At 50.5% G+C, this 15,237-nt stretch overlaps 1 protein-coding gene across 7 annotated transcripts in view; it reads right to left on the bottom strand.

Annotated features, from left to right (window-relative positions):
• Window positions 1–15,237, bottom strand: part of EP400 (E1A binding protein p400) — a 97,690-nt gene that overhangs the window by 74,581 nt on the left and 7,872 nt on the right. For 4 of the 7 annotated variants that reach the window (XM_044243566.1, XM_044243568.1, XM_044243572.1 and 1 more), the window contains exons 2-4: window positions 12,858–13,007; window positions 8,551–9,911; window positions 6,896–7,006 (exon numbers count right to left, since the gene is read on the bottom strand). In XM_044243566.1, coding sequence (XP_044099501.1) covers window positions 6,896–7,006; window positions 8,551–9,876 — 1,437 coding nt within the window. In that variant the 5' untranslated portion in view covers window positions 9,877–9,911; window positions 12,858–13,007. The remainder of the gene's footprint in view (window positions 1–6,895; window positions 7,007–8,550; window positions 9,912–12,857; window positions 13,008–15,237) is intronic. The other 3 variants (XM_044243570.1, XM_044243573.1, XM_044243571.1) reach the window with 1 other exon arrangement.

The raw sequence follows: 15,237 nt of genomic DNA, 5'->3' as shown, positions 1-15,237 counted from the left end.
TCCCTGCTCCGTGGGGAGCCTGCTACTCCCTCTCCCACTCCCCCTGCTCCTGCTCTCTCAATTGCAAAAATAAATAAATAATTCTTTTAAAAATGAACTTGATTTCACGGGCGCCTGGGTGGCTTAGTGGGTTAAGCCGCTGCCTTCGGCTCAGGTCATGATCTCGGGGTCCTGGGATCGAGTCCCGCATCGGGCTCTCCGCTCAGCGGGGAGCCTGCTTCCCTCTCTCTCTCTGCCTGCCTCTCTACTTGTGATCTCTGTCTGTCAAATATACAAATAAAATCTTTAAAAAAAAAAATGAACTTGATTTCAATTAGCAATCATCTATTAGAGATCTTAAAAAAGAGAGAGAAAACAGAGATTCTCTGATGGGAACTGAACTCTGAATGCCCATTTTAAGAGAGCAGCAAAACAGACCTTATCCATAAAAGACAGCGTCATTTCCGGGGAGTGGAGAAGCTCCACCAGAGAAAGAATGGGTGAGGGCACTGGGGGTGCCGCTCACAAGACAGACGGTCTGCCCGGAATGAGGAACAAACCGAAGTTACTCGGGATGAGGAAATTGAGAACAGTCACAACAGTGGGCAGTCAGCTGGGAGTAAATCTCAGCCCAATTTAAATAAACCCAACTATGAACTAACTGGGCCTGTGGTCCCAAGTCTGGGCGTGCGGTCGGAGCGGGACAGGACTCGCAGGTGGGGAGAGCTCTGGCACGTAGGCCTCACCACATCTCAGCTCCAGGTTCTACCAGCGGTCTCCCTAGGCTCCCCTTGGCAGGGAAACTGAGGACAGCACAAACAGAACAAGCACTTGCCCTGACAGCACGCCTACTACAACAAACCAAGCTGCCGACCTCCACCCGGTCCACACCCTCAAGCTTGCAACTATACACATAAAACAAGGACACACATGTAGGAGCAAGACAGCAGCAGCAGGGGTGTCTGGTAGCTCGGCGAAGCCTCTGCCTTCGGCTCAGGCCATGATCTCGGGGTGCTGGGGTCATAGCCCACGTCCGGCTCTCTGCTCAGATGAGAGCCTGCATCTCCCTCTGACCTTCTCCACTGCTACTTCTCTCTCTCTCTCTCTCAAATAAATAAAATCTTAAAAAAAAAAAAAAAAGATAGCAATAGTGGGGTAAGGTCACAGAGCTACCATTATCCATTTCCTCTAACATCATAACTACAGAGAAATCATCTCCAATGAGGATGGCTGTTTAAAATCTAAATAATAAGGGGACACCAGGGTGGCTCGGTCATTAAGCGGCTGCCTTTGGCTCAGGTCATGACCCTGGGGTCCTGGGATCGGGAGCCTGCTTCCCCCTCTCTTTGTACCGCGCCCACCCCGCGGTTGCACTCTCTCCTGGGATGGAGCCTAAGTCAGGCTCCACGCTCAGCAGGGAGTCTGCTGGAGATTCTCTCTCCCCTGGCCCTCCCACTAGTACTCTCGCTCTCAAATCGTTGAACACAATAAAAACACAATCAGAGCAAAGTTTGTGCTGCTCAGGCTCGTGCCTCACAGAGCCCAGGCTGCGCGTGAGCATCTGCACTGTGCTGACCTGCACACTCAGCTCCTCACACCGTGTCCTCTGCCTCTGCTTCCGAGACAACTCCCCCCACACCCTTCTGCCCCACAAGGTGTGGCCAAGCCCCACAGGCAGCCACGCTTGCCAGCACTGAGGCACCACCTCCTTCCCTACTGACGGCTCCCACTGACGTTGCTCTGTGCTCTGTACGAACGTGCACGATGCACTGACCTGTCCTCCCTGCCAGCGGATACTCGGTTCTTACCAGCAGGACACTCTTACAACCAGGGCCACTAGGAACACTATTATACCTGGATTCTGGCAGATACCCTCAAGAATTTCTTACAGCACGCTTCTAGGACAAATGGTCTCCCTGTGCTCACCTCTTCCAGGTCAGGCAAAATGTTTCCAAACATCCGTGCTACCCTCTTGTCAAAAGTAGATGAGAATCCCACTGACCCACAACAGCAGATTCTGTCCGGTTTAATTTCTGGTGATCTGGTGAGCATGACGTCAAGTCACAGTGGTTTAACCTGTGTCACCATGGAGGCCACACGTTTCATAATCTGACAGGTACTTCTTGCCTTCTGCTGTCCCACTGTCCTTAGGCAAATACTTACGGATGTGCTCTAGAAACACAGTAACGTGTGACACTCCACGAAGCATTAACAAGAAAGACGCCTGGCTAATACAGGTTCTCACAATCTCAAATGCCACAGGTCTTAGCTTCAGTCGCGTCAAACTCATCCCGAGAAGCACCTAAAGATCAGGTTCAAATTACGCCTCCCCACCAAAGTGGATGGGCCCCTTGCAGAAAGGACTGATTCTAGGCCAGAGGAAGGAAAACACAAGATGAACCTTAGTGTGTGCCAGCAAGGAAGGGCTCAGAGAGTGACCAGGACACGTCAACCATGCAGGAGGCCGAGCATGAAGGGCTCCATCAGGTCAAAACACATGGTAACAGAAGGGCCCTGGGCAGCAGATGACGGAGGGCACAAGAGACCTGAGCGGAGTGGTTAGACCAGCACCTGACAAATTCCACAAGCCGAAACACAGATCTGTGCCTTCCCCGCCAATAAATTACACCTCAATGTGATCGAACTCACCTTCTTTACAGACCCAGGAAGAAAAAAAACCACATGATCATGCAAATAGATATAAAAATACCACTTGACAAAATTCAATATCCATCCGTGATCAATACTAGAAATAAAGAAATCTCCTTCACCTGGTAATGGACATCCACAGAATCTACAGCTACTATCACACCTGGTGGCAAAACACTAAATATTTTCCCCAAAACATCAGGAAGAAGGTAAGAATAAGTATTCTTATTCACTGCAAAAGCCTGATGGACCACTCTGCTGAGCAAATCTGGAAGTCCTCGCCAGGACAATAAGGCAAAAAAATAAAAACACATAAAAGGCATATAAACAGGAAAAAAAATAATAAATCTTGCTTTTCTTGGCAGACATTACTCCCTATGTAGAAAATCCCAGGGAATCTACAAAAAAGCTCCTAAAACTGACAGACAAGTTTAGCAAGGCTGCAGTACAGGTTCAAATAATCACCCGCATTCCTACACATCTGCAATGAACATCTCAATTTTTTTTAACAACCACATACAATACCACAGAAACACTGGAAACACCTGAGTATAAATCTAACAAAATATGTACAGAATGGGCATGCTGAAAACTACATATAACGCTGATGAAACAAATCAAAAATGACCAAAACAAAGGGAGAGATATGGCATATTCCTGGACGGGAAGACTCAGTACTGTCAAGGTATCACTCCTTCCCACAGTGGTCAACAGATTCAACATAATCCAAATCCAAATTCTGCAGCTATCCACAGAGCAGATTCTAAAATCTCTATGAAAATGGAAAGGAACTAGAGTGACCAAAATCATTTAAGAAGAAGAAGAAAAGAAAAACGTTGAACTCACACTGATTTCAAGACTTACTACAAAGCTACCATGGCCCAGACCATGTGGCATTAGCAAGACACAAAGATGAAGGGAATTCCAGAGTCTAGAAAGAGACCCACAAGCCAGGAATCCGCTCATTTTCAGCAGCGAGGCAAGGTCAGTGTACGGAAACAGAGTGGCCTTTTCAAGACACATTGCTGGAACAAGTGGAAATCAACAAGCAGAAGAGCGAACTTTCACGTTTATGTCTGCCATGTAATACAGAACCTGCCTCAAAGGGGATCGTGGACATAAGTGTGAAACTCAGAACCATACAACTTCCAGGAAAAAATACAGGTTTCTGTGACCTCGGGCTGAGCCAGGAGTTCTTAGGATGACAAAAGCGCAATCTATAAAACCAACAAAATGATAAAACAGACTGCATCAAAACCTACAACTTCTGCTCTGGAAAACAGTATAAAAGAGAAAGATAAGCTTCAGAATGGCAGAAAAACATCTGCAAATCTCTGACAGGGAACCTGCATTCACATCATACAAAGAATTCTCAAATCGAACAGCGACACGCAGGAGTCCGACTTTCCCCAAGACGATTCGCAGACAACCCTGCAGGCGTGTGGCCACGACGGGAGAGGAGCAGGCAGGACGCACCAGGGCCTCCCCACCACTGGGGGCAGCAGAGCGCAGAAGGGCACAGCCAGGGAGTCTTTGCCAGTTTTGTAGAAAACTCGGGGGTGCCTGGGTGGCTCAGCGGGTTAAGCCTCTGCCTTCGGCTCAGGTCATGATCTCAGGGTCCTGGGATCGAGTCCTGCATCGGGCTCTCTGCTCAGCAGGGAGCCTGCTTCCCTTCCTCTCTCTCTGCCTCTCCGCCTACTTGTGATCTCCATGTCAAATAGATAAATAAATAAATAAGAAAAGAAAAGAAAACTCGAACCTATACAAGCCCGCAATCTGCTGCAACCCGAACGAAACAAAGGCCTAGGTTCACACACACAAAACTCTCTCTGTGAGCACCGAGGCAGCTTTATTCCTAAGTAAACAATCCAACTGCCCTTCAACGGGTGAGTGAAGAGACAAAGCAGGGACACCCCTGCCCCCAGACACAGATGACTGGTAAATGGCACAGCGTGGCCACTCAGCGACAGAAGCCACGGGCAGTCTGACTCCATCCAGGTTTCATTCATTCTGGAAAAGGCAAAATCACAGAGGCAGGGGCACAGATTCTGGGAGGGTGATGGAGCTCTGCTTCTGGACCACCACGGTGGCTACACAACTCTGTGAGTTTGGCACAACTCAACAGAACCACAAACAAAAAAAGAGTGAGTTTTACCGAATTCAGTAAGTCTAAATAAATAAATACTATTAGTGACATAACCCAATGACTGAAATAAAAACCCACATATGAATATGTAAATGGAAGAAAAAGGAAAGTGCACCGTTCACAGCAGAATGCCAACTGATCGATGCATTAGGGACAATGAAGCTAGAAAATCCGTTCTGCAATCCTGAAGGTGAAAACGGATTCTGGCCAGATGGCAGAATTAGTGGCTGAAAGTTTAATGAGATACAGGATATTTAACTGAGTCTCAAAGTATCTTCCCCAGATTATTTATCATTTACCAAAGAAAAACTAAGAACCTTCCATTGCAAAAGCCTGACGGACACCAGCCTCACTGAGTGGTCAGAGTGCAAGTCACCAGTCCTAAGACTGCCAACCTCATGGCCTCCTAACACGGGAGCACGAGCTGCACACAGCGTCACTTCTGGGTATTCCTCTCAAAGATACATGACCCAAGTCAGACACAAGGGAACAGCAGGCAATCCAGTATCAACGGGCATTCTACCAAACAAGTAGCCTCAACTCAAAAATGTAAAGGTCATGAAAGACTGAGGAGCCAGGCCAGATTAAAGAAGACCAAGGAGGGGGCGCCTGGGTGGCTCAGTGGGTTAATCCTCTGCTTTCGGCTCAGGTCATGATCCCAGGGTTCTGGGATCAAGCCCCGCATTGGGCTCTCTGCTCCGTGGAGAGCCTGCTTCCTCCTCTCTCTCCGTGCCTGCCTCTCTGCCTACTTGTAATCTCTGCCTGTCACATAAATAAATAAAATCTTAAAAAAAAAAAGACGACCAAGGAGGCATGACAACTACACCCAACGCCCAACAGGCGACCCCAGCCTAGGGTAAAACCACCACGGCCAAGCCTTGAACAAGCCGGGTTTGAACTGCACAGGTCCACTCACACGCAGATTTTTCCCTATACAGAACAGTAAATGTATTTTCTCTTCTTCCTTGTGATTTCCTTCTCTCCAGCTTACTTTACAAGAAGAATACAATATATAAAACAAATTAACAGACAAAATACATGCTAATCAACTATGTTATCTGTAAGGCTTCCAGTCAACAGCAGGCTAACAGCTGTTCAGTTTTTGGGGAGTCAAGAGTTGTATGTGGCATTGCACTGTGCGGGGACAGTGCCCCTGCCCTGTGTAAGGGTCCACTCTGTCAAGGACACCAACAGGTCAAGACACAAAAGCCACATATGAGCTTTGGCTTAGTCGTGGTCCTGGTGTGACCCGGACTGTGTCAGGTAAGAGAACATTCTCACCTAAGGGGCATCAGGCTTAAAAGTGCATGAAGTGGGATCTGCAACGGCCTGTCGCCGATTCGGTGGAGACACGTGTGTCTACACATGCACCAGACTGAAAACAAAAGAGGCGGGCAAAAAGGACACATCCAGTAACCCGGGTAAAGGGCACAAAGGAGTTCTTTGGAAAACTGTTTTTGCAACTTTCACATGTGTTAGAAATTACAGCAAAATTAAAAATAAAAACATTGGAAAAAAAGGTATCACCACGAGATGATAGCAAGACCCATCCATTCCCTCCTGAGAGACCGTGGCCTGTCCTTCCAGGGTCTTGGCATCACTGACGTAACACTGAACAATTCTGTTTCCAAACAATTAATGTTAACTCAGTCCGTACTCAGTGGACACCCCGGGGGCCTACGGTCCTGACTTCAGCGTTTCTTCCAGCTGCAGAAAACATCAAGTTACCAGCTGCTTAAATCTTTTTTTTCTTGTTCTGTTTTGCACTGTTCTTAAAGATACAGATAGAAGACACAGGAAAGAACCAACATTTAAAACACAGCACACAAGGAACCCTGAGCACACATTCAACAGGACTGTATTAGGTGACATGCATGCGAAGGCTACTACCGCGTCACACTCAACACAGAAAAAATAAGAATGCATTAAGATCCGTGTTGTCATTTACTCATGCAACTTAACTTTATCATTTCATATGCAGGAAGTCTTTTAAATTTTTTAAAAATAAGGAATGGGCTCTGGAAAAAAATGCTGGAGAGCAAATAGTAAAATTGAAGGTTAAAATATCTGAATGAAGGAAAGTTTGGGATGAGGCTACATTTGAGAACCATCGAAAAGTACCTGAAGCGGTTGCTGCTGGGATGAAAAAGCAGCAGAAACATTTGGCGGAAGCTGGGTTGCTATAGCAACGGGAGTACCAGTCTGCCCATCCTTTCCTGTCACAACCTTTACCTGAGAGAAAATATTTTGAGAAAAAAAGGCAACATAATTTTTAAGACTGCTCAAAATTTTGTCAGAATTTTACTGCTGATAGCTCAGTGATGTCTGGTGTATAAAAATGGAACGCTTTTGCATGAAATCCTGTAAAAGGACACCGAACTGACTTACGGTGGATTTACAACCTAATGACCTCACTCCAGGGCACATCATGTGGGAACTCCAACTTGAGCTCAGGTTCTGCGACTTCCAACTACAATCAAGACGACGGCAGGCAGCCTCTGAGCAAGGCTCTCACGCCCACACACGCCATTGGCGTGGCAGCCACCCCCCTGCCTGCTGTGTGTGGGTCTCTCTGAGCAGGAAGGTGCAAAAAAGGGGAGTCAGGTCTCCTCGTTAGCACAGAGGAGGGGGACTGAGCCTCCAGAAAACAGTGTGTACAAACAGAGAGAAAACTGAATTTCACTATTTCATGGCAACAGAGGTGTAACCCTCAAAATAACATAAACCTTTTGAAAAATAAAAATGTTCCTTTCTGGAAAGGGTGTTAAAGAAAACACAAAATGGCAAAGCCACACAGATATGTCCATAAATCTCAATGAGGACGGCAGAGCAAAGAGACCAGCTTTTGCTCAGCAAAGGCTGATTTCTTTGCAGGAGAAGAGCTGACAGAGTCAAATTACTTTAGCTGTATCATAAAACAAAATGAGCTGCACCAACATACTGTACACTACACAACACAAAGGCACAAAATACAGTGCGCTACAGCGTCCCTCACTATTGCCCTGGTTTGATTCACTCCTTTTTCAGGAAATACAAGTGGAAGGACCTCGGGAATCCCTATGGTACTGAAAAACCCCACCCGGGGGTGTATAAAGCACCCATTTCAGACACCCCAAAATGTCACTATCTAAAAAAGATCCTATGTCAAATATCACTCAGTAGGTATTTGTACACGTGAGTTTAAAATACCTCAAACCAGAGACTACATCTAAAAATTGAAAAATTCTCAGAGTTTTTGCCACAACAACTGTATTTTCATCATGAAAACACCACACAGACGTACCTCATGATGTGGAATCATGACTGATACACGGTAAAAAGCTAGGGCCTGAAATGCCTGTTTAAAAACCACATCTGCGGTGTTTTTAACAGTGAACCAGTGGCAGTGAAATGCGAAATCCACACGAGCAGCCAGAAGGGGTCCGCAACTCAAGCCTCAGTGCTAGAGGAGACCCCCCCGCCCCAGCTGACCACGGGGCAGGGCCGGGTCGTGCCGGACCAGCCTCAGGACACCGGACAACCTTGTTCTGGATGCTCGGGCCTGGCCCAGCACTGCTCACACAGCTGTCCTGCATCTTCCTCCCAACATCCAGAGCAGCTCCTCCCCTCCAGGCCGGAAAAGAGCAAAACACGTCTTCAGTTTCACTCCTAGATCAAAACCTTATGAAACCACGTGCTAGAAACACCCCAGCCTCGTAGGTTAGGTCTCATTTACAGTTGCCTAGAATCAAATCTGCAAAGCATGGTACTCTCATTATGAAACTGCTGTTTCTCACCTCATCGTTGATAACCTCAGACTTTTCTTCCTCCTCCTCCTCCTCCTCCTCCTCATCCTCCTCCTCCTCCTCCAGGTCCAAATCATTCTGCCTAAGATAAGCTTGCAACGGGGCATAATGCTTCTTCTTGAAAGCCAAGAAGTCCATCATGTTCCCTTGAAGGTGTTGCAAGAAGAACAATTCGATCAGGTACTCCTTGAAGGCCTCCTTCAGCGCCTCCATTTCCCGGTAGTGGTAGTCCAGGCACTGCTTCCTCATCTGGGCCAGCTCCTGAGAGGCCGGGGGAATCTCCTCCAACTTCTTGGGGGCCTTCCTCACGCCTGCACTCCCCGCAGATGTGAGAGGAAGGCTGGAGAGGCCCGGGGGCACTGCAGTCCTGGAGGGGCTGGTGGGGGGCGGCGGGGAGGTCATCCCGAAGGCCGAAGCCCCCCCAAGCCCAACCCCGGGGAGCAGGGGTCTGGTCAGCGGCGGCCCCTGCAGCACCTGCTGCTGCTGGACCAGCTGGCCCTGGATGAGACTGCTGATCTGGGGCGGCAAGCTCGCTGTGGCGATGTGGCCGGGGCTGGCCAGGGGCTGCAGGCCAGCGGCACCCGCGGCCGCGGGGCTCTGGGGCCCCAGGTGGTGGACGGTGCCCCCGGACTGCGCGTGGGGCTGCGACAGTCTCCGCTCTCGGACGGCAATGGGAGCCCCCGCGTGCTGCAGCTGCACCTGGGTGCCCGGGGCCATCTGGGCGAGGCCAGGGCTCTCCTGAAACACAAAGTGCCCGCTACTAGATGGGCTCAAGCTCATCTGCCTCACTAACACGCTGGCGTCCACGAAGCCCCCAGTAGGACTGCTGCTGCAGAGGCCCAGACCAGGGCCAGGGGTGCCGGCCCGCACGCTCTGCAGGCCCGGCCCCGGCCCGGCACTGGGCTGGGTGGGACTCTGAGTCTGCACCCCCTGGGACAGTGGTGAGGTGACCTGGATGTACGACGGAGACCCATGCTCAAAGCGCCTCTGCTGGGTGCCAAACTGGAAGCCTGGAGAAGCGGGGCTGGGGAGCGGCAGAGGAGCGAGCGTGATCTGCGGGTTTCCTCCCACCACCGGGCCGACACTCTGCAGGGCGATGTTCACGTTCTGTCCCGTCACAGGGCTCCTATTCATCAGCTGCTGAACTTGGTACCCGGGAGACTGTGGTGCGGAAGGGCTGGCCGAAGGCGCGAAGGGCGTGGCAGGGGACTGGGGCGGGTTTGGGTGGGCCTGCTGTTCCTCGCCTTCGCTGGGGGCGAAGGCCCTGGACCGCTGCAGCTGGTGCTGGACACTCTGCGGGCCGCTGCCATGGTGCATTATCGCCCCTCTTTTTAATCCAATTTAATGTTCTCCTGAAAAATGAAAGTTAAAATCAAGTTACTGGAAGACAAACGTAAGCATCCGATCAGCACTTGGCGCGAGGGCCATTCAGCAGCACTGGGTAGAGCGTGAAGGTCCGTGCCGGCTGGCGCCTGACGCCAGTGAGTCCTATGAATTCTCATCGAGCCATGGAAGAGACAGCACTGGAGATGATGCCCCTCGACACTGATGAGGGACAGTCCTTCCGGGTCACTGCTGGGACCCAGAGGTGGGTCATCCCAGCCAGCTACTGTGGAAGGTATCCAGCATTGCTAGCTCAAGGCCAAGCACGACCTGAACTCAGCACTGGCACTCGTGACTGGCATGTTTCTTCCTAGAAGCCTTCTCCCAGCCTAGTGGCCCCTCTCCATTCCCACGGGCAGTGGGGCTGTCTGCCTGTCTGCCCCAGGGAAGGGACAGCACCCTGCTCGCCACCCAGGAGGCAGTCAGTGACCGCTGCCCAACGCAGGCCCAGGCTGCATGCTGCCATCACCCATCACCAGGGCAGAACACCCCACCGAGCCTGGGGCTACAGCAACTGAAAACACACAGAGAAACCAGTGCATGTCAGACCCAAAGCTCCTGAGGGAGAGGGCCCGGCCTGGGCACCAAAGCCTCGCCTAAACCCGCAGTAGGAGCCAGAACCAAACAGGAAGGCACCTTGACTTCAGAGAGAGAGAAGGAACACGGCCAGGACTCGGGCTCGGAGAGGCTCCCTCCGAGGTCTGCAAACTCCCCGAGTGGGTACCATAGCTTCCAGAGGCTCCTAGCCCAAACACTGCTTTGTGCAGAGGACTACGCAAGTGCTGGGGGAGTGGAAGACATGCACTGGGGGTCAGCCCTGAGAAGAGGGCTAAGCAGGAGGAAGCCAGCTCTGAGGTGGGACCCTAGAACATTCCCAGGTCAGACCTAGCTAGAATCTCAATGTCTGTGAAGGAGATGACCCACTGGGGACACGATGTCTCCTACAGTCCCCTCTGGCTGTCTGCTCCCCACTGAGGCAGGATCAAAGGGACAGAAATATCCACCACTGGAAATTCTCAAGTCCATTCTGACACACCTAGCTCCCCATGTCTTGTTGTTCCTCCCACCCTGCCCCCAAAACAAGCAAGAGGGCCGGCCCTGTCATCCTCGGGGCATCTATCTCACAGAATCAGGGATTAAAAACATCAGAAACCAGAAGTTCCCAACATTACAATGCAAAAATACATAAACACATGGACAGACACCCGGGCCCCTGGCTGAACTAGATGGATACACAGAACCAGAAGCTACAGAACGTAGCTTCCCCAGTAAAGCCTGGGGAAACACAAAAATCGGTGCCTAATTAAGCAGCAGGAAAGGGGCTTTTGGCTCTGAAGACAGAGTCCCAAGATCCCAGGGAAGCTATAGCACACACATCACAGCAGGAAGTCGGGAGGAACAGCCGCCCTGAGCAGCCCCCAGCGCAGCACGGCCTCACGCCCGAGCAGCAGCCCCCCGCGGTGGGTGGCTCAGGCCCAGGCACGCCTGCCCACTGCCTTCAAATACGTTTCTGCTCCTGGGTCTTGTGCACAAGCGCCAAGAGGAGACGTGTGTGGAACTGGCACAAAAACAGAACGCACATGACAGATACGCGAGGGCGCATTTCGGGTTATTTCCTTGGATACATTCCCAGAACATCAAAGGTGAGCAAGGAGAGAGAACGAAGGCCAGAAACCAGCTCTCCCATTTAAAACAATTCACAAAATCAGAAGGTAAGACTTGGGATAAATATGTCACAACCACTGACACAGAGTGAAAATCCTATTTAAATTCCCACCACAAATCATTCACCAAAATAAAGCAGCATCTTACAAGGTGACATCCAAGCTTTATACCAATTATAGAAATGTCAAAACAGAAACAGGTAATGAATACAAAAATGAATACTTACTAAAGCTCTGAAGGGAATTCAAGTTCCTAAACTTAAAACAGTAAAGCTGTATCTGAAAAGACAGATGGATTTGAAGACACGCAAAATTTAACAACGTTTGGGGCGCCTGGGTGGCTTAGTGGGTTAAGCCGCTGCCTTCGGCTCGGGTCATGGTCTCGGGGTCCTGGGATCGAGTCCCGCGTTGGGCTCTCTGCTTAGCGGGGAGCCTGCTTCCGTCTCTCTCTCTCTCTCTCTCTCTCTCTGCCAGCCTCTCTACCTACCTGTGATCTCTCTCTGTCAAATAAATAAATTTTAAAAAAAAAAATTTTTTTTAAAACATTAAAAAAAAAAAATTTAACAACGTTTAAGACTTGATAGTAACTCATCAAGCTCACGAGCATGTGGGGCAGTCGGGACAGGGCGAGCAAGGGCACCGGAGAAAGCACTCACGCAGGCTGAGCATCACTGCAGGCCCACAGAAAAGCGAAGTGAGAGACAGTTTCCCGGGAAGAAAGCATCTACTGAACCAGCGTGAAGGAAAGCGTCCAACCTCACTGCTAACAAGCGCCACACAGACCAAGTGAGACTCTCCCAGACCTGCTTTGCCAAGACACTGCATCATGCAGCTGGCGTCCTGCCAACCCCGCTAAGGGGGTGTGGGAGGCAGACAGGGACACGGAGCAGAGATCTCCAAGGGCTCAGAGCCCGGAACATGCCTGGCAGGGTGGGCGACAGGGCTGGAAAAGCAGAAGTGACCCCATCTCACCCATGACCTTTGACCTACTCCTACTCTCTCTGGAAATCTCTCCTGAGGAAATTCACCCACGTATTTTTTTAAATTGTGCATAAAAACATGCATTGCAGAATACAGTTAAAGTAAAAGTAACCAGAAACATCCAGTGTCCAGGTTCTAATAAAAATGAAACATGTACAGACAAATTAAGTGGAAAAAGAAGGATACCAATTATGGGACATAACCTCTACTGCGTTAACGACGTGCATTCAAGAGCTACCCAGTGAAACATAAGAAAACGTGAATACTGACCTTCACCCGGCGACGGGACACAACACTGGAGCAGCCTCAGCGATGGATGGACGGAACTGACAGACCCACACCACGACGAGTCTTGAGATGCCGGGGGCAGAAACAGACCCAAGGGACAGGCAGCGCCGGTCACGGACGTGACATGATATTCTGCAACAGGCGACAGGGACAAAGATCAGACAGATCCCAGGGCTGAAGGTGGGCGAGGGGCGGACTCGAGAGGAGCAGGAGGGAAGCTGAGGGTGTGCACTCGCTTCTCCAACTGGTTCCTGAGGATGGTTACAAGTGTTTGTCCAACGGCAAGGAGCCACACACTAAAGCGTGAACTTTGCTACATAGAAACTATACCTCAACCTTGTAAAAAAATGGATCCTGACCTCATTAAGCTTATAGCCAAGTTAGAAAAACAAGCGCATTCGACAACGATATAAAGACACTACTTATCTTTTTTTTTTTTTAGTTAAGCTTCATTTAATTTTTTTTTTTAAGATTTTACTTGTGACAGAGATCACAAGCAGCAGAGAGGCAGAGAGAGAGAGAGGAGGAAGCAGGCTCCCTACTGAGCAGAGAGCCCAATGTGGGGCTCGATCCCAGCTGGACCCTGGGATCATGACCTGAGACGAAGACAGAGGCTTTAACCCACTGAGCCACCCAGGTGCCCCAAGACACTACTTATCTAAAGCAGCGTTCCCCAAAAATGTGCCACAGTTACCCCAATGGAGGGGAAAGCTACCACCAATGGCAAAACAACTTCTGTTTGTAGTAGCTGTTTCTACTTTGGAGGTCCATTGGGAGGAGGTGGAGCCAAGTTCAGCTCGCCGCCCCGCACGGGTGCTGCTCTGGACCAGGCGGAAGTCAGCAGCTCAAGGGCAAGGCAGGTGCGCAGCCGGGCGAGAAGCAGGGCGCGACCCCCTCCGTCACTGCACGCAGCATTCGCCAGTGCCGCTGGCAGGATGCTGGCCACAGGCCCACCCTCTCTGCCCGCTGTTGCTGTCAGGATGACCACGACATCATAAACAGGCACAAGCAAACACCTGGAAAACGCCACTCTAAGGAACACTGCCTGGGCCCTGTTGTCAGTGTAGGGCAGGGGCCCCCAGGCCAGAACCAATGACAGAGTCCGAGAGACTGGGTACTTAGAGCAGCTGCTCCCGGGCCCCCTGCTGAAGCCTGGAACTGCTCCCACTGCCCATCTGCCACTCCCAGCTTCCCGTGTGGGAGCCATCAGAGTCCGGGCCGCTGGACCTCCCCTTGAACAAGTAGGCAACTCGGGCCATGAGCCTGGCTCCCTTCCCAAACTCACCTCTTTCTCTGTCCCCACGTTTTCCCAGAGCAACCAGGCAATCCCCCCTGCTTCAGGCAATTCTGCAATACTGTCACCATGGTCATGGTGCACCCCCTAGGCCAAAGCCAGGGCCCGGGCACCGCTCATCACGCAGGCAGCACTGCTGTTACTGCAAGGAAATACTTCTGCCCATCCGTGACACACCCACTATGTCCAGCACACAGAGCATGAACCAAAGAGCCCGCTGCGAGCTGTGAGCAAACACCCAGCTGCAGACACGGAGGGGTCAGAGAACGTCCAGCTTGCTAAAAATAAGGACGGGGTGCCTCGTTGGCTCAGTCAGTGAAGCATCTGCCTTTGGCTCAGGTCATGATCTCGGGGTCCTGGGACTGAGCCCCATGTCAGACACCCGACTCAGCAGAGAGCCCATCTCTCCGTCTCCCTCTGGCATTCTGTCTACTTGTGCTCTGTCAAATTCATAAATAAAATCTTTTAAAAAATGAATAAAAGTAAAGACCAGTCCATGGCTCCAAACGCATAAGTCAGAGCCCAGACTTGGCCCTCGTGATCCATCAAAACACTGAGTATCTCTACAAGGCTGCTCACAAGGCACGAGCTAATGTTTGACTCACTCACTCACTCCCAGCCCTTACGAAATGACATTTCCTGTTACAAAAATCAGTAAAACAAAGTCGGACTCCAAGGCTTGAAGCTGAATTTTTCAAGCATGTTAACTTGTAAATCATCTCTCCTAATAAAAGAATTGGATTAAAACTAATCTGAAATGCCATTTCTCATGTCCCAGACCAAACAACTCAGCAGCCCAACAACACAGTGCTGGTGAGGTGGTGGGGACATGTTCCGCTCAGCTCTGCAGGGGGAGCTGTCCCCCGCTACCCCTCCAGGGCTCCTGCAGCACCTCACAAGTGTGCTTCTCCCCACCCTGGACCTGCTAGTGCCCCCCCAAGTTCCCCAACAGCCCCCTCCAGGAAAGAAACACGGAAACACCAAGTCAGTCACTACGCATTCTCTGCAAACACAGCGCTGGAAATACACTACATGGCAGGTTTCAGAGACCGGAGACTCCATCCGGTG

Source organism: Neovison vison, chromosome 3, assembly GCF_020171115.1.
Source record: "Neovison vison isolate M4711 chromosome 3, ASM_NN_V1, whole genome shotgun sequence".
Taxonomy (NCBI): domain Eukaryota; kingdom Metazoa; phylum Chordata; class Mammalia; order Carnivora; family Mustelidae; genus Neogale; species Neogale vison.
This window is presented reverse-complemented; position numbering and strand designations above follow the sequence as displayed.